Raw genomic sequence first — 24,269 nt, forward strand, 5'->3', positions numbered from 1 at the left:
AACATTTTCTCTGGAAACTGCAGCGTTTTGGAGCGTTTCACGAAAAGCTCATATTTGGAGCTTTCATAAACAGCTGTTTATAGTTATATGTTATTGACAAAATTATCTCTCTTATTTCTATAAAATATGTTTATTCTTTAACGTTATTTATATTATTACAACATAATTACCGGAAGAACAATGTTTTGTTGCATTCAATAAATTTTTTATTTTTTATATAGATTATTTTTATTAATTTGCGTAACACATTTTTTATTTTATAATAAGATAAAGTGCAAAAATACCCCTAATATTTATAGCTAAGAGCAATTTTACTCTTAACGTCTCAAATGGTGCAATTATACCCCTAACATTGGCCGCCAAAAGCAATTTTACCCATAACATTGGCAAGTTAAGTCAATTTAAGAAATAATTTATCAAATTGTCTTTTTTGTGATGAATACTATCATCTACACTTCACGTGTGCACCATTTTATCATCGTTAGTAACAGATCACAAACATATGATTAGATGTGAATTTTTTTAAGAAAATAAAAAAAAAATATATTGTCTTTTGTACGAGTTGGACAAAAATTTTTTTATTATTAAATCACAAAAAAAGATATAAAATCTCTTTTTTAGAACTACTGATACGTGCAATTGGTGTAGAATAAGAAATAAAATATTTATGTTTTCTAGTAATATCTGAAATCGGCCTAACTTGTCAATGTTAGGGGTAAAAATGCTTTTAGCTGCCAGCATTATGGGTAAAATTACACTATTTTAGACGTTAAGAGTAAAATTATTCCTCGTTGTAAACGTTATGGGCATTTTTCACATTTTCCATTTTATAATTTCATTGTTGTTAATTTAAAACATGTCCATTTTAGACATTTTAAATCCGAACAGCAACAGTTCAATATAATTTTACCAAACACTTGTATTTAAACAATTGTTAATTACAAATAACTACCCTGTGGTTTGGCCGATTTACGATGTGGTACCTGTAGTATTTTTTTTTACAAACACAACCTCGAAGTTATCACCGTTAGTAAAATCAAGACAAATGGATGGAAACCATTAAGATGATGACATGGCAGAGGGGTAATTTGGGGAAAACGATTTTTATTTTATTTTATGATTTTTCTTTCTCCCTCTCCTCTCTCCTTTTTCTTCCATCTTCTTCTTCTTCTTCCTCCTCCTCTATTCTCTTCTTCTTCCTTTTTTCTTCTTTTTTCCTTTTTCTATTTTTTTTAAATTCTGAAATTTGAAGAATTCTGGAAATTTCCAAACGTCTGGAATTCCTTTTGCAATTGGGATCTATCTTCCTGCAAAGATTGTTTAAGGCTCTCTACTTGGCGTTTGTATTTTTGATCGCCTCTTGCGTTTCCGACTGGGCAACCCTTTGGATGGGTTCTGCCGTTTGCGCCTCAGCATGAAAAGAATGAGAAGCCACATGGGTATTCATTTCTGTCGTGGGTGGTGAAGAATTCTCAGTCATTTAGTCTTTTTCTTGTGTATGGTCGTATTCAAATTTGACGAATGATGATACAATATACGTCTGGAAATTCCAAACGTGAACGTCTGGGAATTTCATAATTTAAAAAAAAAGAAGAAGAAAGGAGAAGAGAGGAGAAAGAAGAAGAAGGAGAAATGAGGAGGAGGAGGAAGAACAACAATGGAAGAAGAATGGAAAAAGAAGGAGAGAGGAGGAGACAGAGAAGGAAGAAGAAGGTCAACCAAAAAAGTCAAAAAACAAGTCAAATTTTTTTTCCAAAAATGCCCCTTTGATTTAACAGAATTTTTATCGTTTCCTTGATTTTGCTAACGGTGACAACCTCGAGGTTGTGTTTGCAAAAAAAAAAAAAATACCACAGTTACCACATCGCAAATCGGCCAAACCACATAGTAGTTATTTGTAATTAACCCATTAAACAACTAATAACAAACATGTAACATCAACAACTAACAGCTTACTACATGTAACCCCCTCATTTGGATCACATGATATCTCACACAATATCAGTCATAGACATGTTTTCAATTCTCAATCATATAAACTTCAATCTCATATAAATTTACATATTATACATAAGAGAAAGCATTTATAATTTACAATACACGTTTAAGTCATTATCCTACACAGAGGATTTACAAAACAAAAGTACATTCACAAGACTCCAAAATGCCTAGATGAGAATGGACTGACACTGCTGGTGCGACCTTAAGCAAGAAGAACTCCACCTAACCTGTAAAATCTGTTGGCAAGGGGTGAGCTGCCTACTCAATAAACATATTACACATATATGTATATACAAGTAATGTAAAGAGCACAAACCAAAATAGGTCATCAGTACCAAGTTAGAATTTATTCATTTAGAATAGTAATACTGATTTTAGAAAGGCCTTGCTATACTTAGACAATATATATAAAATGGTCCTTGGGCCCAATCTGTATTCCGGCTCACTAAATTCGGAATACAATCATCTGTGCTACGGAGGAGTTACACTCACTCACGTACTCATATATCTCAACACATGTGCTTCCGGCTCACAATATTCGGATAGCACTCTCAACTTGGACCATTTCACATATCCATCTAAGCAAGCTCATATTCATTTATAATCCAACCATTATTCAGTTCCAGTATGTGCACAAGGCTTAACATGCCGTATTTACGCATAACACTGCAACATACTCAATCATAACACTTTCTTATCAATCATGACGTATCATAAACACTCAAACATTATCCACATCATTCACATCAGATTCAACCACATCTCACACTCAACAAGTCACAAGGCACAATACATTCATACACATATATAAGCAATATGCTTACCGTCGCACTTGGTCCGAATCAAACCAAGCTTTACGCGGAGCGTGCCTGAGCTGCTGTGTGACACTGTTTTGGCCTCCTTACTCGCTTGTTGCTCGTGCTTGGTTCTTCCTCCGACTTCTTTCGTACGGACCCGATCTCAGAAGGAGATGCCCCGCATCAATTAAATTCTGACTTAAATTAAAAATAATTCTGAAGTATGGTGCTCCTTAAGAATAAATGGGTAAATGATTGTTGTTAGAGTTATTTAAGATATAATAGAAATATATAGTTTTTTTTTATAACTAAGAGAGTATATATTCCAAGAATATTCTATAAATTTTCCTTTGAAAGACACGAAGTAAAGGCTGAAATGAACAAAAAGAAATGGACTCAAAATATATTTTAGGGAAAAATATAAAAATAAACATTGTGATTACATTTGTTTTCGAACAACACTTATGTGGTTTAAAAGTTTGCAAAATGATATATCGAGGTTCATTCCATTAGCAAACACATACCAAATTGACTAACGGTGTTAAAAGTCAAAGGGAAAAGAGTTAATTTGGTCCTTATATTTATTTATTTTATAAATTAACTCCCCTTGTTATCTAATTATCACAAACAAACCCCAAAATAAAAAAAAAAATCAAATACACACTCTTTTCCATTTTCTTCTCTCTCTTTTCTCTCCACTCTTTGTTAATTTTTCTCTCTAAAATCAATTGAATCATTACGGGACTTTGTAGTAAACATGATAATGACTATAAACAATATTTGGGTTAAACAAAATCAAACAAATAATGAAGCTCCACATTATGTGGCGGCCATGAATTACATTTCATAGAGAGCCTAAATTGTTACTACATATACAATGAGGTTCAACAAGACGATGAGGTTCGAAGAGATGTCGATCTCCTGGAATCAAATTCTGATTTCGAATTCAGCATATGCAGCAGCTTAGACCATCAATCTTCTTCAGCAGACGAGCTTTTCGCCGACGGCATCATTCTTCCCGCTGCTGCAAATCAAACACATCCGCGAAACGTTTCGCTCCCTCCTATTCCTTATAATTCCAACAAGAGAGAAGAAGACGAATCAATTTTGAATCCAGAGTTGGAAGAAAAGATTCAAAGCAAGTCTTTCTGGTGGTTTAAAAGAAGCAGTAGTCTCAATTGTGATATCAAGAAAAGCTTAATTTGCTCTTTACCTCTTCTATGCAGAAGCAATTCAACTGGATCGACACCGAATCCGAAGCAGAAAGCTTCATCATGCAAGGAATTTAACAAGCAAAAACAACAATTAGGGAAGAAAGTAGCATGACCTGGTAGTAATTATGTCTATTCGTTACCGCAGAAGCCGCCATTAATTGCTTGTTCATCCAAAATATTGCTTCTTCTACATAGGAACTAAGACGGTTCAAGATGAAGCCAGTCGCTATCTGAAATTGGAACAAGAAATAGACACATTCTCTTTCCCACCCATCTTTCCCCTCTTTTTAATTGATCAAATTCTTATTCGATTCAGAAGCAGATCGATATTCTGTTCCAAATTCGTATTTTCTTCAACTAAAACCGGTCAAGTTTCCGTTTCTATTAGTTGCAAAAGAGCCAAAGGCCAAGATTCCATTGATTTTAGAGCTAAATTAACATAGAGTAGAGCTAAATTAACATAGAGTAGTGAGAGAAAAGAGAGAAAAAAAAATAAAAAATTAAAGAAAGATGGAGAAGAGGATATATATGATTTTTATTTTTTATTTTTGGGTTTGTTTGTGATAATTAGATAATAATGGGACTTAATTTATAAAATAAATAAATATAAGGATCAAATTAACTCTTTTCTATTTAACTTTTAACATCGTTAGTCAATTTGGTATATGTTTGCTAACGGAATGAACCTCGACATACCATTTTGCAAACTTCTAAACCACATAGGTGTTGTTCGAAAATAGATGTAACAACGAGGTTTATTTTTGTACTTTTTCCTATATTTTAATTATAAATTAATTTGGGGTTCAATAGTATAAAATAGGCTTAAACCACAATTTGGCCCTCGACCTATCCAAAATTTTGTTATTTGGTCCTTAATCTATTATTTGGTCACATTTGGTCTCTGATCTATTCCAATTAGTGCAATTTCACCCAATTTAAATAGAGACTTAACGTAATTGTTATTCTATTAGCACGTGACGATATTTTGACACTTAAATTTGATAAATTTTAGTTTAGAGATTTATTTTTATTTTTTAATATAATCAATTATATTCACATAAGAGGATTTATGTGGCAAATAAACTTCAAGACGTGTGATGTGTCAAGCTCATATGTCAAAATATTATTACATATGGGGGGATAACGGTTTTGTCAAGTCTCAATCTAAATTGGGTGAAAGTTCACCAATTGGGATAGTTCAGGGGCTAAATGTGACCGAATAATATGTCAGGGGTTAAATGATAAAATTTTGAATAGATCAGGGCCTCAATATCACCTTAAGCCTATAAAATACGAAAAAAAACACTCGAATTATACTTCAATTAAAATAAAATTCACCCATTGAAGTATTATAGTAATTAATAGAAAAAAGAAAAATTATTTTTTTTTGTTTGACCGATTTGTAAAGGTAATCCACGTGGTTTAAAAATTTATAAACAAAGGTTTGTGTTTTTTACAGTTTACAAACTCAGTTATTTTTTCAAAAATTGTTATCTTGACTACTTACCCCAAAAAAGAAGATTTGGAACAATTAAAAAAACTGACTTTACAAATTATCCAAAATTCAAGGTCTTTGTAAATTCATTAAACCACAAGTATAATTTGTTTAAAAAATTAACTCGTATATCCTTTAACTGCAAAATTCACAAAATACAACTCCTTATTTGTAAACTTTTAAACCACGTGCATTTTGTAAAATGGAGTTCGTTGGTATAATCCAAGAGTGTCGAGTTTATTTTATTATTGGAAATAGCAAACTATTACAAACCTTTAAACTTACTTAATAGAAACAAAAAACACCCCCATACAATAATAATAATAATAATAGACTTCAAACTTATATACCAAATATCAAATGAACATCTATATTTATAGTGATATTTGATGGGATAAATTACAACAATGGTCATTCACCTTTGGATTCCTTTCATAAAGATCACTAAACTTCATTTTCTTTCCCTCAACTTTCGTTTTTGTTTTATTAAAGTCATTCTTCACTATTCAAATAGAAAAAGTTACTGGAATAGTGACGTGGTCGAACATTTTAGAGGTCCTAACTTTCATATTCTGTTTTTTCTACGAATCTAAATTTAATATTATTTTAGAAATATTTAATTCAAATAGTTTATATATATAGAGGGTAAAGTATTAAAAAAATCTATGTGCTTTTACGTTTTGTCAAACTGGTATCTGTAAAAAAAAAATTTGTCCAAACATGGACTAAGATTTTCGTTTTGCTAAAAACGATGATCGTTTAGTTTGACACTATAAAAATTACCGTTAACGACCTCAAAATAAAAAATTTCAAGAATTAAAGTTATTGAGAATCACATTTACTATAGAAACAAATTTTATATTTTCCAAAATCATTATTTTCGGAGCTCTCTCTCTAAACAATCATTCTCTCTCTTCACGAAACAACACATAAATGACCTTAAAATTAAAAAGTTGAAGAATTAAAATTTCTTATAATATCAGCAAGTCTTTGAATTTTTCAATTTTAAGATCGTCAATGTTCATTTTAATTTTGAGGTCCTTTTTTTAGAAAAGTGAAATTTTAGTTATCTTTTGGTCGCAAACGAAAACCTCAGTCCCCGTTAGAAAAAAAAATTCACAGATACCAGTTTGACAAAATGTGAAAGCACAAAGATTTTATTTGGATTTCACCCATTATATATATTATTAATTTGATTACTCTCGGTTCAAAATTTATCAAGTACCAAAACATTTTGGTGGATACTCTTCAAATTAAAGTTTATTATAAGTCTCAAACTTGAGAGCCGTAGGTTAAACGACTTTTGCTCAAACGTCAAATAGTTAAATGAGTATAATATAATATTACAATTCATAATCATATATTAGTCTCAATACAAATAAAATTAATAATAATAAGCTAAAACTAAGAAATTATTATTTTTCCACTTTATATATATATAATCTCTAATTAAATCACTGTAATTCAGTTCATTTGACGTTTTTTTTTTCTTCAATAGACAATATGATCAAATAATTCAATCTCTCTTATAACATAACTGAAATTTAAACTGTTGTCTATTATTATTATCAATTTTGATCATATTTTAGAAAGTTGCATTCATATTTTCTATAAATAATTATTATTAAATTTCAATAAAAAATAGTAATAATTATTTATAAAAATATTGATATCTCAAAATTATTGTATCATAATTAAACTATGTTTTTTTAGCGGAAAACCACGTTAAATGGGAGGCTCTAGTCATACACCTAGGAGAATCCCTTAGAGTCTGCTATCTTCAACTTGTCCAAAAATCCTTGAATTTATATAGTGTTTCATTAGATCTTTTAACTTAATTAAAGTGTCATATGATCAAGTCTTTGAATCTAAAAAAATGCTCTAAAGGTCTAAGAAATAGAAAGTTAACATGTTTTAAAGATTTAGAATCGTGAATTAAACCTTTATTTGTTAAGTTTTGATTTTTTTTTTACAGATTTAGTCAAATTGAAATGTATATCACTTTACAAAGTTGAAGGGATAATGAATCACTGTAAGCAAGTTTATGCTACTTTAAATAAAATCAGGTGGCCAATATATTATTTTAAGCAAGTTGAGGGGTAACGAGACACTTTTAAATAAAATCAGGTAGTCAATATGTTATTTTAAACAAGTTCAGGAGTAACGAGTCATTTTATAAATTTAGAGAGCCAATTAACCTTTAAAACAAGTTCAGAGACTCTTGATATATTAAGTTTTTTTTTTTTTTTTTTTTTACTATCACTTGGAAATACAAGGCTATCATGTCATATGTAAAGTATGTCTAAATTCACCGTTTTATTTATTAAAATATAAATAAAACTTAACAACTTTATTATAAGAAAGTGGAATTCAATAACCATTATAAAATAGACTATAAACTTGAAGTGACCAATATAAGTAAGGAAATTTTTCTGGACCGGTACTGGCTCCATCATTTTTTTTGAATGAATAAATGAATTGGATTAAAATTAATAATCAATAGCCAACAGGCTTACAATCAAACTTGGGAGTAAGTTGGTTACAGTCACGGCTGGACTTGATAAGCCTAGTCTAGCTATTTCATGCGCGACCCGATTGGTCTCTCTATGCACAAAACGGAAAGAACTAAGAGGAATTGAACTCACTAACTCACGACAGTCAGAAAGAACCAAACCAAGATGAGAATTATCGCCAACAGCTTCTAGACTTAACGCTTGAATTATTATCTGCGGATCCCCCTCCACACAAACTTCCGAATCCCCTCTATCTTTTATCCAACTAAGAGCCTCGCGGCATGAAATTGCTTCTGCCACTGCTGGGGAGAAAAACCCCGGACATTGCCGATATCTGCACGCCACCAACTGGCCCTTGCTATTCCGAATACACGCTCCAACGCCAATATATCCTGCTTGACCGACAGCAGCGTCGAAGTTCACTTTCACCCCTGCAGTTGGTCTGATCCAACGATCAGTATAGTTCCGGGGCGCTGCGTTGGGACGAGAAACCTCAGATAAGGCCGCAGCTTTCCATGAATGCCAATATTCAACAGCACGACTCAACATCTGCTCAGGGGGCATTCGTTTTTTATCCCACAGCCATCGGTTTCTGCAGGACCAGATATACCACAAGACGACCGCCCACTGACCTGCAATTTCTTGGCTGCAATTGCGAATCACATCGATCCACCAGCCAGCCGTGTCTATAGGATGTTGATTTCTAATAGTAAGCATTCTTGGTGATTGCCAGATTCGTGTTAAATAGGGGCAATTAAAAAGGATGTGCAGCAGAGATTCATCCTAATTCTGACAGAATGGACATCTGGTATCAATATCAACGTGATGATTATAGAGAGTTACCTTTATTGGAACAATATTCCATGCAACGCGCCACAGGAAGTTTTTAACCTTCGGAGGACAGTCCATTTGCCAAAGCTTGCTCCAGGGGGCATTACACACCGGTACTGGCTCCATCATTTAGATGATTCTACGTCAACAATTGTGTTGATATAGTATTATTTGAGTGGTCAAGAGCCTCTAAAGACTTTCAATTACAACAACGAAGCTATTGTTACAAAGTTATTTTTCTCCACAAACCTCACCCACCAAAATTTTCCAAATGGTAAAGATAAGAAATTTATAGTAACAATATTTGGTAATAACACAAAACAATTCGTTGGTAAAGTTCTTTTTTAGCAACAAACTTTTTGCTGTTGCCAAAAAGCAATTTTCTTGTAAATCATGAGCAGCAATTTTGAAGTGGACATTATTCAAAACCGCTTCCTGCAATATTGACATCAAATTGAACAAAGACCTCTCTGTTACAAGTTGGCATGAGAGGTGAACATTCTTTTATAGCTCATTTCAATTGTTTTATAATTAGATTTGATAGCTATTTGAAAAACATTGTTTAATATCTACAACCTACCATAACCCTAACAACAATAGTAAAATAGTGAAGGAAATAAATAAGTAAATTAAATAATTTATTAGATGAATGTCTTGGAAGCAATATTTAATATACCAAAATATAATTAAAAACTTTGATTACTTCTCAAAGTTAATATCACAGTCTGCAGATTGGTGTACTTGGAGCTAGAAATAATGGAATAACAAAAAATGCTTAGAAATTCGAAGCACAAAAGATAATCTTTAGAGAGAAAATTGAGTTACCATTACCAGGATTTTGTAAGCCGTAGTTGATGGATCTTTTGAGATACTTGAGAACATGACCAAATGCATTCATATGATGCTTTAAAAGACTCTGCATATATAGACTTAATTTATGTGTGCAGTAAGTAATATTATGTAACACCCTGGTCCAATACTATGTAGATATTGTCCGCTCTGGTCCAATTTCAACACATTGGGCTGCACGGGGTAGAAGGCCTGAGCAAGGAGCGGCCCTAAGGGATGGCGATGGGGCAAGAATGAACTGAATCCCACATCGGAAATGGAGAGGGAGTGATTGGAGCTTATTAGTAGGATGTGAATCCAATACATGCAGACGCGTTTTAAAGCCGTGAGGCCCAATGTGTTGGAATTAGGCCAGAGCGGATAATATCTACATGGTATTGGATCAAGGTGTTACATATTAGGTATTGAAAATCCCAAATACAGCAGTTTACCCATAATTTTCATGTATAATTCAGGATTGTCACATAGTTCCCCTGAAGCAGTATGTATTGTTGGAGACAAAGATGAGATTTAATAATAGAAAGGAACTCAAATTGATATTTATCAAAACATTATAACATTTTCGGATTACACACAATATAGACCCTTACACCTTTATTTTTGCACTCTTCTCTTCTTTTTATATATCACTCACTTCACAATAAACCACACAACTCTATATCTAATATATAGAGTTTTTTATCCATACAAAAAGGAACAACACATATTAATGTGTAGTCATTGGCTACCATACTTCATTAATTATTGAGATAACTTTGATTGTTTACCAAAAGAAAAAGATAACTTTGACTAAGATTTGTTCCCATTTTCAAACCATTCACGTGATTGTTTTTTTTTTTTTTAATAATAAAATTAAGTTTATTAATTTTAACATGTCCCCTTAAACTTAATTTTTCGTGACTCCTAGTTGAGCTCTCAAATGGCTGAACGTATCGTACTTCAACGGCTTCGTGAAAATATCTGCAATTTGATCTTGAGTCTTCACGTACTTCAATTTCACCTCTTTTTGCTCAATACACTCCCGAATAAAATGATACCTCGTATCAATGTGTTTACTTCGATCATGAAACACGGGATTTTTTGCTAATGTCAGTGCAGACTTGTTATCGATAAAAATCTCTGTTGGATCATTTTGACTCATCTGAAATTCTTTTAGCAATTTCCGGAGCCAAACTGCATGACAGACACATGAGGTTGCAGCAACATATTCAGCTTCACAGGTTGACAACGTCACAATTGCCTGCTTCTTCGAACTCCAAGTAAATGCAGTATCACCCAGAAAAAATACAAAACCAGTTGTACTTTTTCGGTCATCCTTGTCACCGGCCCAATCACTATCACAATATCCAACTAATTTGAAATCGTCAGTTTTTGAATAATGTAATCCCAAATTAGTTGTACCTTTCACGTAACGGAGAATTCTTTTTGCTGCGTTCCAATGTGACACAGTTGGGGCTTCCATGTATCGACTTACTAAGCCGACTGCATAGAGAATATACGGTCTCGTACACGTCAAATATCTGAGACTTCCGACCAAGCTTCGGAATAATGTCGGATTGACTCTGTCTCCACCTTCATCTTTTGTCAACTTGATTCCACATTCGACTGGCGTGCTGACGGAATTGTAATTTTCCATCTTGAACTTCTTTAAGATGTCCTTTGCAAAACCACTTTGAGAAATAAAAATTCCATCGTCATTCTGCTTCACTTCAATGCCAAGATAATATGACATTAGACCAATGTCAGTCATCTCGAACTCACGAGCCATTGTCTTCTTGAACTCCTCAAACATCTTAGGATTGTTCCCTGTAAAAATGAGATCATCCACATACAAACAAACAAGTAACATATCTCCATTTTTCACCTTCGCATACAAGGCATATTCATGTGGGCATTTGACAAAACCATTTTCTTGAAAATATTTGTCAATGCGACTGTTCCAGGCTCGTGGTGCTTGCTTGAGACCGTAAAGTGCCTTTTTCAATTTTAGCACTTTATTTTCTTGACCTTTCACAACATACCCTGGTGGTTGCTGGATATAAATTTCCTCTTCTAGATATCCATTGAGAAATGCGGATTTCACATCCATTTGATGGATTCTCCACCCGTGTTGAGCAGCTACAGAAATTACCAGTCTGATACTCTCCATTCTGGCAACAGGGGCAAAAACTTCATTGTAGTCAATTCCGGGTCGTTGACTGAACCCTTTCGCCACCAATCTTGCTTTATAACGGACAATTTCACCGTTTGCATCTTTCTTTGCTTTGAACACCCATTTAACTCCAATGGGTTTTTGACCGGCCGGAAGTGATGTCAGCTCCCATGTTTTATTTTTCTCGATCGAATGAATCTCCTCTTCCATGGCTTTTCTCCATTTTTCATCCTTCATTGCTTCTTCTGGATCTGTTGGTTCATCATTAACAAAATGACAATAAAGAGTTAATTCATCATCGAGATTTCTTGTTACATCATAGAGATCTTTAATAGGTATGAATTTTTTTGGTTTTCCGGGCGGATGTTCATTTGAACTGTCTTCATCACTCGAGGACGAACTCGAACTGGATAAGCTTGCTGATGTCGAACTGGTTGCTGGTGTTGTGGCTGCGACTATGGCTGGTTCTTCTTGATCATTGTCTTCATCCATGAAAGGATAAAAACTGTAGCTGTTTTCTTTTTCACCGGTCCAGTCCCAAACTGCTTCTTCATCAATAGTGACATCTTTACTGATGATGATTTTCTGAGTCTGAGGATCGAACATTTTGTACCCTTTGGAATGTTCTGAATAGCCCACAAACAAATATTTCTTGCTTTTATCATCTAGCTTCTTGCGTTCTTCATCCGGTACATGGACATGAGCAACACTGCCAAAAACACGCAAATGAGAAATACTGGGTTTTATTCCACTCCATGCTTCTTGTGGAGTTTGATCCCAAACACTAACAGTTGGCGATCTGTTCAACAGGTAGACAGCGCAGTCTACCGCTTCGGCCCATAACTCCTTCGGCAAATTTTTGCTTTTTAACATGCTCCTCACCATGTTGAGCACCGTTCTGTTCTTTCTTTCTACTACGCCATTTTGCTGAGGTGATCTAGGGACTGAAAGGAAATGACGGATTCCATGCTTTTCACAAAATTGCTTGAAAGAGATGGACATGTATTCACCGCCTCTGTCTGATCTGAGTGCTTTAATAAAATGACCACTTTCTTTCTCCACTTGGACTTTGAATTTTTTAAATGTCTCAAAAACTTCTGTTTTTTCCTTCAAAAAATACACCCAAGTTTTTCTACTATAATCATCAATGAAAAGTAGAAAATATTTATTTTTACCCAGAGACTGTGGAGTGATCGGTCCACACACGTCTGTATGAACTAGCTCAAGTGGCGCCTTTGCTCTTGACATGGATTCCTTTGGAAAACTAGTTCTGAATTGTTTTCCAACAAGACATCCTTGACACAGTTGATGAGGATGGTCAATTTGAGGCAATCCGTTTACCATCTGCTTCTGTCCCAACAGCTTCAGTCCTCCAAAATTGAGATGTCCATACCGTAGATGCCAAAGCCAGGGGGGACTTTACACACAAGCTTTCAAACATTTAGCCACGTCTGTCTGAATGTTAATTATGAACATTCTGTTTTTCGCCCTTGGTACTCGTGCAATCAACTCCTTTTTCTCATTCAACAGGAGTAGTTTCCGATCCACCATGTGAACTTCATAATTTTTCTCTAGTAACTGTCCCAAACTCAAAATATTGCTTTTCATGCTAGGAACATAATAAACATTATCAATAAACTGGTGAGCGCCATTTTTGAGCCGAATAAGAATGGTTCCTTTGCCTGTAAGAGGAACCTTAGAGGAATCTCCAAATACAACATTACCGCGAACGGATTCATAGAGCTCCACGAACATCTTCTTGTCACCACACATATGGTTACTTGCCGCATTGTCAAGATACCATATATTATTTTCGCGATTTTCTTCACCTTCGTAGGTAAGTAACACTGTGCCAGTTACTTCCTCATCTTGAATATTATTGGCAGTCTCCTCTACCTCTTTAGGCGGACTCCAACATTCCACCGCGTAGTGACCGTACTTAGAGCAATTATAACATTGAATGTTGGACTTGTCGCGTCCTTCATTCGGCCTCCAGTTTCCTCTTCCTTGACCGCATCCTCGGCCTCTTCCTCTCCCTCTGGTGAATTGAGTGCTTCTGTCATTGTTGTTGTTGCCGTTTTCATTTCTTCCTTGACTTCTGCCACGTCCTCGTCCTCTACCATTTCCTCCTCGACCTCTTCCGCGTCCTCTGCCGGACTGACTACTTTCGCCATTTTTAAACACAGCCTTCGTTGCTAAGACTTGTTCTGCGGAATCTTCTCTTCGTTTCTCAAACCGCTCCTCGCGTGCTTGTAATGACCCTACAACTTCATCAAATGACATTTCACTGATGTCTCTAGACTCCTCCATAGCCACCACTACGTAATCAAATTTTGGTAGTAGTGATCGCAGAATTTTTTCAACAATTCTGGACTCTTCAATTTTTTCTCCATACTGCCGCATCTGATTTACGAAAGATTTTACTCGGGATGAGTAATCACTAATGGCCTCCGTGTCTTTCATCCTCATCATCTCAAATTCTCCTCTCAGCATCTGCAAACGAACCTTTTTAACTTTCTCCTCCCCTTGAAGAGAAACTCGTAGGATTTCCCACGCTTGTTTAGCGGTGGTAGCTTCGGCTACTTTCTCGAACATTAATTCATCCAAACCTTGATGGATGAGAGTAAGCGCCTTTTGATCGCCTTTGCGATTTTTCTGCAGAGTATCTTTTTCTGCCTGTGTCAATGCTGCCTCATTGCCTGGGACTACGTAGCCTTTTTCGACAATATCCCAGACATCTTGACATTCGAGTAACGCCTTCATTCGAATACACCAACTTGAATAATTGGTTTTGGTGAGCTGAGGGTATTGATAAGGAAGTTTGAGACCGTCTGACATTTTTTATAGGGTCTGTTTGGCGGAAGATTGACTCTCGTAACGTGGCTCTGATACCACTTTGTTGGAGATAAAGAGGAGATTTAATAATAGAAAGGAACTCAAATTGATATTTATCAAAACATTACAACATTTTCGGATTACACACAATATAGACCCTCACACCTTTATTTTTGCACTCTTCTCTTCTTTTTATATATCACTCACTTCACAATAAACCACACAACTCTATATCTAATATATAGAGTTTTTTTATCCATACAAAAAGGAACAACACATATTAATGTGTAGTCATTGGCTACCATACTTCATTAATTATTGAGATAACTTTGATTGTTTACCAAAAGAAAAAGATAACTTTGACTAAGATTTGTTCCCATTTTCAAACCATTCACGTGATTGTTTTTTTTTTTTAATAATAAAATTAAGTTTATTAATTTTAACATGTATAACACCAGATGGTGATGGGCTGGAAAATGGAGTAGTATCTTGAAGCTCAACATCAACCATCATATTTGTTATATACTTGCATTGAGATAACAATATGCCTGTAGAAGATCTAGCTAATTCAATACCTAGGAAGTATTTTATAGGGCCTATATCCTCGGAAAAGGCTATGTAGATAATCTTCGACATCTTGAACTTTTAAGATACAAGTACTTCCAATTAGGATATCATCTACATATATAAGAATTCCTAGAAAATCATTTGCTTCATATTTCAAGAACAAATAGTGATCATTTTCTTATCTTTGAAACCCAAAATCAACAAGTTTTGAGGATAACTCATTGCGTCATTGTCTCCCAGCTTGTTTCAAGTCGTATAATGACTTAACTAATTTTCACATCTTCTCTTTTCCTGTTTTATCGTAACTTTTTAGGGGTAATAAGTATAAATCTTCATCCGCGGTGCCGTGGACATGGGCATCATTTATGCCAATTCATCATAGTTCCAACAATAAAGAATAATATAAGTGTTACTATTCTAGCCATTGGACTAAAATACTCAAGGAAGTCTAATACATGTATTTGATTGTAGCCTTCGCTACAAGCCTCACTTTGAACCTTTCCGCTTCACCATTGGGTTTCTATTTAATTTGAAAAGTCCAACAAGGTGTAATTGGTCTCTTACCTCTAGGAAGATCAATAATAACCCAGGCATCATTTGTCTCTGTTGGAATTTCAGACTTAATAAAAGAGAATGAATGAGATGATTTGATAACAACTCAATTTGTTGTGAAAAGCGTTCATATTATTGATCTGATACTGAGTTTAAATACAGCAGGAACAGTTACAGAATAGCTGTTGAATAACCACTTCCTACAAATCAGTGAATTAATAATCACTTCAGCAACTGACTAAATCAAACTTACAGAAGAAGATATGCTAAACATAATACAAAAATAATGTAGCAGTTACTAAAGCATAAATTCAACACCCCTCCTTGCTTTGGTTGCTGCAAACTCCAAGATTTTCTCTAAGGAACTCAAACTTGCTCTTTGGCAATGGCTTGGTGAATATGTCTGCTTAATATCATCTCTGATTCGAGGGAGCAATACAAGCCTATAGAAACGTTCTGCCTTCTTTTCACTCAAATTGGAAGAAAAAATTCTAGTTGCTTTGCATTTGGTGACCAATTCTCAGGTTTTGTAAGGTATAAGACATCCTCCCACAATTGCATTACAGGGATATGCTTAAATGCTTTGGACATTTTTCCAACTGTGTACTTGCTCAAGAACTCCCTAAGCCCTTTATACAATTCTATGATCGATTCATCCAGTTTAGGCAAAGGAGGTGCTTTTAAAGAAACATTTGTGTCCTTCTGTTTGATTTTTTTTAATAATAAGGTCTACAAGTGTGCGCTGTGAACCTGTGTCTTTGGACAAAAATGTCTCAAGTAATTTCTCCTCATGCTCATCAATCTCATCATAATCACCAAACTAAGTTTGAGTTTCAAAGAAACCATTAAAATCATCAAGGTCCCTTTCTTCATCTTCTTTTCGATCCCTAGCATTTTCTTCTTCAGCTAAAGCAAAGGCAGTAGTACCAGTAGGATTTGTCTCCTCAGCCTCTTTCAATTTTTTTGAACTCAAACCTGATGAGATCATCTTTTCAGAGACTTCTGAATTAATTTGTGTTTCAGTAAACACTATTTGCTCCTCCTTCAATGGATTCAATGCAAAGATCTTGCCTTTCATCTTCACTTTGAACACATCTTTGTCCACTAAATCCTTTATGATGCAGTGATTTATTTCAAATAAAACTTTGAAACACTTCTCAAGAAGTTGGCCAACACTCAACAAATTCTGACTTATGTTAGGCACAAATAATACATCTTTGATTATTTTTGTACCTGAAGTGCTCTTAATAGCCACTGTACCTTTTCCCTTCACTGGAATGTATTCTCCATTTCCAATTTTGACTTTGGAAACTGCTGATGTATCCAGCTCTTTGAAAAAAGCATGATCATAAGTCATATGGTTCGTACATCCACTATCTACAAGCCAATTATCACTTGAATTTCCAGCAGCAAAACATGAAGCTACAAAAAAGATAATCCTCTTCTTCTTGATCAGCAACTTGAGCAACATTTTTCTCATGGGTTTCTGAATTTTGTTGAGTGTTGCTTTTGCAAATCTTTTGATGATGTCCCATCTTTTGGCACTTCTCACATTGTTGATCTGGTCTTCTCCAACATTTAAAAGGTGGATGACCTTTCTTCCCACAATGATGACAAAGAGGGAAGTCAGATTTAGTTCTTCCACTTGTGTTAGAAGAATCTGAAACTTCCTTCTTATTCTTCTTGTACTTCTTCCCTTTTTCTCCCTGACTGGATTGACCCTTTGCAAATAATGCACCTTCAATAAAATTCTCAGACCTCAAAAGTCTCATCTGCTTTTGTGCCTACAAAGCATTCAACAACTCTGCCAAACTAATTTTTGACAGATCCTTAGTGTTTTCCAGAGAAGAAATGGTTGCCTCAAACCTTTCAGGAACAGTCACAAAAAGATTTTGAACTAATCTAGAATCAGGAAATTCAGTACCGAGTAATCTTACTTTGTTAGCAATGCTAAGCAATTTGTCTGAATACTCTTTGACAGTTTCTGAATCCTTCATCTTTTGAAATTCAAATTCTCTAATCAAGTTAAGAGCCTTCATTCCATTGATCTTCTCATCTCCTTCAAATTCCTTCTTTAAGAAATTCCAGACTTCAAAAGCTGATTTCATTATCATGATTCTGATAAAGATACCAGATGAGACTGCAGCAAATAACGTAGCTCTGGCCTTCGACTTTCTTGATTTCTTCTCCTTGTGATTTTTTTCTGTGCCATAGTTGGATTCTCGAGCAATGGAGGAACTTCGTAGTCCTCTTCAACATCTTCCCAGAGATCATTAGCCTCTAGATATGCTTCCATCCTTGCTGCCCAAATATGATAGCCTTCACCGTTGAAAACAGGTGGTGCTAATGCAATAAATGGAGTTTCTGACGAATCCATAAAAGAAGAACATAAAAAGAAATAATAACAAATTCACAAGTCCCTCAAGAAGAGAGCTCTGATACCAATTTGTTGGAATTTTAGAGTTAATAAAAGAGAATGAATGAGATGATTTGATAACAACTCAATTTGTTGTGAAAAGCGTTCATATTATTGATTTGATACTGAGTTTAAATACAGTAGGAACAGTTACAGAATAACTGTTGAATAACCACTTCCTACAAATCAGTGAATTAATAACCACTTCAGCAACTGACTAAATTAAACTTACAAAAGAAGATATGCTAAACATAATACAAATAATGTAGCAGTTACTAAAGCATAAATTCAATAGTCTCCAAAACTTTGAGGTCTTTGGGCATTGCATCAACCCATGCAGGAATATAAGTTGCTTCTGCATAAGATTGAGGCTCCGTGACTTAACAAATATTTACTGTAAAAGCTTGGTGTTCATTTGAAAAAATTGCAATATGTGAGGCTGGTGTAATAGCAGTATGTGAACTAATATCCTGAGAAAAACAGTGACTAAGAAAATCATTCATCCAAGATGGAGGATGACTTATTCTAGTAGACTTGTGTTAAGAAATAGGAACCACATGTACAGAACCATCATTGATCATATTTGGGTGAATAACATCAGCTTGTACATTTGGTGAAATAGAGACACGACTGTCACATGCATGACTAATGCTTGTAAAGGTACCTTTTTACATGAAATAATACATCCCTAGTAATAACCACATGTTGTGTCTCAAGATAAAAAAAATATCATATTCCTTCCTTCTATAAGGGATACCTTTGGTAAAAAAACCTAGAAAAATCCCATTGTCTGCTCTAGGCTCCATCTTGTCTTTCATAGGATTTTTTTTATATATACAAACAAGCATCCAAACACATGAAATAAACTGTAATCTACTGACTTCTTATACAGTCTTTGAAAGGGTGTTTCCCAATTAAGAATTCTACTATGCATGACATTAGTAATTGCTACTGCCATTGGGACTGCTTCTCTGCAAAATAATGTAGGTAATTCAGCATTTAACATGATAGCTCTTAGACCTTCTAATAAATGCCTATTTTTTGTTCTACCACACCATGTTTTTTAGGGTGTAAGAGCAAGGTATTTGATGTTGTATTCCTTCCTTTTGAAATAACTTTGTGCATTATGAGCTAACAAATTCACCTCCATTATCACTCTTGATGCACTTGACACGAGTATTAAACTGATATTTTACCATCAATTAAAAAAAAAGTCTCAGTGGCTTTATATGTTGGAATTACTTATTGGAATTAGATCCACAAACCACAAGATCATAAACTCATGTTAATCCATTAAGATCTAAAGCGGAAGCGTACCTAAATACATAGCGCATCGGATTGAAGAGAATCAGAGACACCTTAGGTTGATTGGTCTTCTAGGGCTAAAAGCAACTAGCACATCTACACTTGATGGGGGAGGCTGTAGAATTAGAATGCTTATGCCCTAGGGACCATAACCCTCTATTTATAGTGAAAACCTAACTATTGTAATTACTATTCATCCCATCATAGAATTAGTATATTACAACTGGGTATCTACACATAAATAAGCCCATACCCATTATATATGCCTTAGGTCCATAAACTAAATTAGACCACTTAACAGACTAATATATGATAGCCCATAATTTACTATATTATACATGTAAAGCCCACATTGTGGATAAAAATCCAACAATCTCTTACTTGGGCGAAACATGTATATCCCTGAAAATTATGAAACCTTTATGACGTTAAAATACGCTATCATATTTACTGTTGGTCCCGTGTAATGTAATAGGATTAGTTCCAAGGGGGGGTTAGGAACTGTTGGAGTTTAGTGTCCTAAAGACAATTGTTTTAGGATATTAATATTAATGAATAAATTGTTTATTTAATCATTTGTTTAATCAGATATATAGCATTAAAATGTAACTATATATAAAGGCACAAATCTTTCATAAAGAAAGTAACCCTAAGTTTATTTAAGTAGTTATAAAGTGTTCATACAAGCATGAAGTGAGACTGTACTTTATAATAGACCAATAGACTTGAAGTTAACCTAAGTCAAGTAATATGTTATAGGGGTTGGCATATTACTGTTGAGACTTACATGTAACAGTGTTTTCTGTCGAGACAGTAAGCTGATCTCACAAGCTTTAGATATTCAGATATCTAGACAGTTACATGGATCCGGTGAAGGAGTTCATTAGGATTGGGTGTTGGGGTTTAGTGTCCTATAGACAATTGTTCTAGGATACGAACTAAATATAAATGAATTGTTCTTTATATCATTTGTTTTAATGAGATATATGTTTTATAACTATATAAAGGCAATCCCTTTTAAGCACTAAATAAAGTCTAATAAAAGGAAATCCGTAAGTTTGTTTAAAGTGATTATAAAGTGTTCATACAAGTATGAAGTGAGACAAAACTTTATAATAAACTAATAAACTTAAAACCACCCCAAGTCAAGTGATATGTTTAGGATTGATATATCACTGTGGAGACTTGCATGTAACAATGTCTTCTGTCCGACAGAAAGCTGATCTCACAAGCTTCATATATACAGATATCTGGACAGTTACATGGATCCGATGAAAAGTAGTTCATTAGGATTGGGGATCCGATTTGAGATAACAGGATGGGTAGATTCATCCTTGTCACATGTTCATCTCATTGGTATTAATAGGTATGACTAATCCTCAGACTCAAAGGAATATTAATTGGTATTTTGGATTACGGAATGTGATGCTTTGTCTCTAGTGTAACACGATCCTTAACAGAGATGACTCTGGGGTGTTAACAGTAGACGTTGGGTATCACATGAAGTAATTACAGGATAATTATACATTGGATTGAGCATTTGTCACTCCCGATAAATGGGAGATACGTCCAAGGATCGCTTGTGGAAGACTCGACTCTAAATCCTTGCAAGGTGATAGCTTAAGACTTGAAATACAGATTTCACTTAACCTATCTTTTTGAGTTGACTCGGCATGTACAAGTAAAACGAACGTCTCGCTATATGTGACTTGACATCATCCATAGTCATAAGATTCAGTTCAAGGATGTAGTTGATAAAGGATCGAATTATACTGTAACTAATACGGAAAGGTTAACGACAGAATCAACCTGTCTTCTTATGGCTCTAGGGGAATGATTACGGACTTGCTAATCACATACTCTGTACATCATTCCGTTATGCAAAGATTAAATATAATTCTTTGAAAATTATTTAATAACGTTGCATACGGCTAGAAGCAATAAGAACCTAATGGGTCACACGTAAGACTTGGAACCTAAAAGAGAGATAGATGTTAATTAATTGATGGAAGCCCAATTGAGCCCAATAAGGCCCATGGACCATAGGGGGTCAAAATTCATGTAGTCAAAATACATGAATAATTAATTTGACTTTGTTAAACCTAATTGGATTAGGATTATGAATTAAATTAATTAAGAGATAAATAAGTTAGGAGTTTTAATTAGATTATAATACTCCTATTATTATCCAATAAGGTTATTATTATTATCCTTAATATATTAGATATATAATGAGATAATAATTAGGAATTCTATTCCGAATTGAATTCCTATTCAGTAACCTAATTCTATCTAACTATGGATTAGATACAAGAGATTATAAATACCCCACCCTATGGGATTTTCGAAATCCTAGAGCTAATCCCCTATTGAGATTTTCGAAATCCATATAGTGCAAGAGAGAGAAAATTTCGACACCCCTAGTTCGAAGATGAGATTTTCTACGGCTTCCTTCCGATCAATTGATTTCATCTATTTCTTTTATCCTTGATCTTGTGTTGATTAATTAGAGGCAATCTACTTTGGTTGCTATTCAACGGTTGATTCTAACTTAATCTTCCCGTGTTTTATTTCGTGCTTGGGAACTCGGAGAAGAGTTGTGGGCACTTCATTAACAATGGTAGATTGATCATCAAAAGGTAATTCTTCTTATCCTTCTTTATATGAAATAACGATGAACGGATCCTAGGGTTAATGGAAATAGGTTAAAAAATTTATATTTCCGCTGCTATACCTTAGCCTAATTTCCAACAGTGGTATCAAAGCCATCGTTAAATTCGTTATTTCATATATGAAAATTTAGAATATGTAACATAATAATGCTGAGTGAAACCGAAGAAAGATGACCTAGCCGCCATCCCACCACCGTCCTCGCCGCTGCATTCTTCATGCGGCCATGGCAGATTCCGATTTCGCAATTGCCCATCTCTTCGAGAGATCCTCCTTTGCCAAGACTTGCTCCACTCCAGAACCCCCATCTCAATCGCGGCTCCCTTCCTTTGCCGCTGTGGTTAGCAAAAACACCATCCCAACCGCCGTCCCTACGCCGAGAAGCCCTCTAATCTCTGAAGAGGGAGGCTTCAAAGCTATCAGAATTCAGCAGTCAATCTATGACGAGAGAATCAAGTTCTTTGAGCATTCGGTTATTGGGAGACTGTCTCTGTCAAAGGGCGAGCGCCCATGGAAGCACCCTGAGCTCAAAGGTAAGCTGAACCAAATATGGCAGAGGAGTATGGACTGGAAACTTATATCCCTCGGTAAGGGCTTTTATCACATAATTATGCCTAGCGCAGCAGCTCTTCAGTCAGTATGGAGCCTTGGTGCAATCCCCCTGAAGCCTGGAATCATGAGATTTTCCCCATGGACTCCTGGATTCAATCCTGATCTGCACAAAGCTTCCTCTGCACAGGTATGGGTCCGTCTCTATAACCTCCCTTGGGAATTCTGGGATCCCCGTATCCTTACTAGCATTGCCCGTGTAGTAGGAATCCCGGTTCGTTTTAACCATAACACAGTGAATGGAGAGTTCGGGCACTATGCCAGAATTCTAATTGATATTGATCTTGCCAAAGATCTACAATCTAAAATTCGAGTAGACACTGATGCGAGAAAACAATGGCTGTATGTAGAATACGAACATTTACCGGCTATCTGCTCTGTCTGTGCTAATATTGGACATACAGCTGCACAATGCCGCAAAAACAACATGAATCAATATGCAAAACCCCAACAACGGGAAGGAAAACAGGCTGCTCAGGCTAAACACCACAAATTTGAGGATCCTATCGCCTCAACCAGCAAAATTATCCCAAAAGAGACACGGGCTTTTGCCTCAAATGAGGAAAATTTGCAAATTGTTATCCATAAACCCGTACAACGAAACACAGAAGCAGAGAACAACAAATGGGGGGATGCTTGTGAAGACAGCAGTTCCCAATCTGATCAAGAGGCTCAAGGACAAAGGCAAACACAGACAGACATCGAAAACCAAATGGTGGTTCAATCAATTGAGCAGGCGCAATAGACTCAAGATAACAGTGAGGCGACTGATCAGGAGTTCAGTGGGCAGTTACAGATTCATGAAACCATCACTAAGCATCTAATGGACTCTCCCGGGGATCTAGAGTGGGCAAAGGAAATATGGAAAAACAGAGTGATCATTCCGGCGGAATCAGATGAATCTCCTTGGACTAGCAATGTCAAAAAAAAGAAGAAATCTTCTTCAGCTTCAACATACAGAGAAGCTCGCGCCAAGAGGCAGAGCAGGACCCCCCTCCGATATCAATGATCATCATGTATTGGAATTACAGAGGTCTTGGTAACCTCCGTACACAGCGAGCTCTTCGCCTTTTATGTAAAGTTAACCATCCTGACATCCTGTGCGTTGCCGAACCAATGGTGGACTTTGATCAGATTCATCACTCTCTCTGGGCCTCGCTCAATCTGCAACTAATTGCTCAAAATAATCGAGATTCAATTTGGGTTTTTGCTAACATTGGCGCTCCCTCGATGCCCCAAGTGATTAGCTCTCATGAACAGCACATTACGATCAGCTATCTTTCTCAAGGTAAAGACCTTCTCTTATCCTTTGTATATGGCAGCACCTCAGCTATAACTCGCAGGGATCTTTGGGCTTCTCTCTTAACTTTGCACGGTGATAGTAATTGGCTTGTAATGGGGGATTTTCATGCTGTTACTGGTTCCCACGAGAAAACCGGAAGAAGCCCTTCTAGAAGCTCTTG

At 35.3% G+C, this 24,269-nt stretch overlaps 1 protein-coding gene across 1 annotated transcript; it reads left to right on the forward strand.

Moving 5' to 3' along the window:
• Positions 1–3,041: 3,041 nt before the first annotated feature.
• LOC136216683 (uncharacterized) lies at positions 3,042–4,642 on the forward strand. The gene is made up of 2 exons (XM_066003227.1): positions 3,042–3,045; positions 3,649–4,642. The coding sequence occupies exons 1-2, from the start codon at positions 3,042–3,044 to the stop codon at positions 4,122–4,124; spliced, it is 480 nt and encodes a 159-aa protein (XP_065859299.1). The 3' UTR covers positions 4,125–4,642.
• Positions 4,643–24,269: the final 19,627 nt, after the last annotated feature.

Source organism: Euphorbia lathyris, chromosome 2 (assembly GCF_963576675.1).
Source record: "Euphorbia lathyris chromosome 2, ddEupLath1.1, whole genome shotgun sequence".
In the NCBI taxonomy this organism is placed as follows: Eukaryota; Viridiplantae; Streptophyta; class Magnoliopsida; order Malpighiales; family Euphorbiaceae; genus Euphorbia; species Euphorbia lathyris.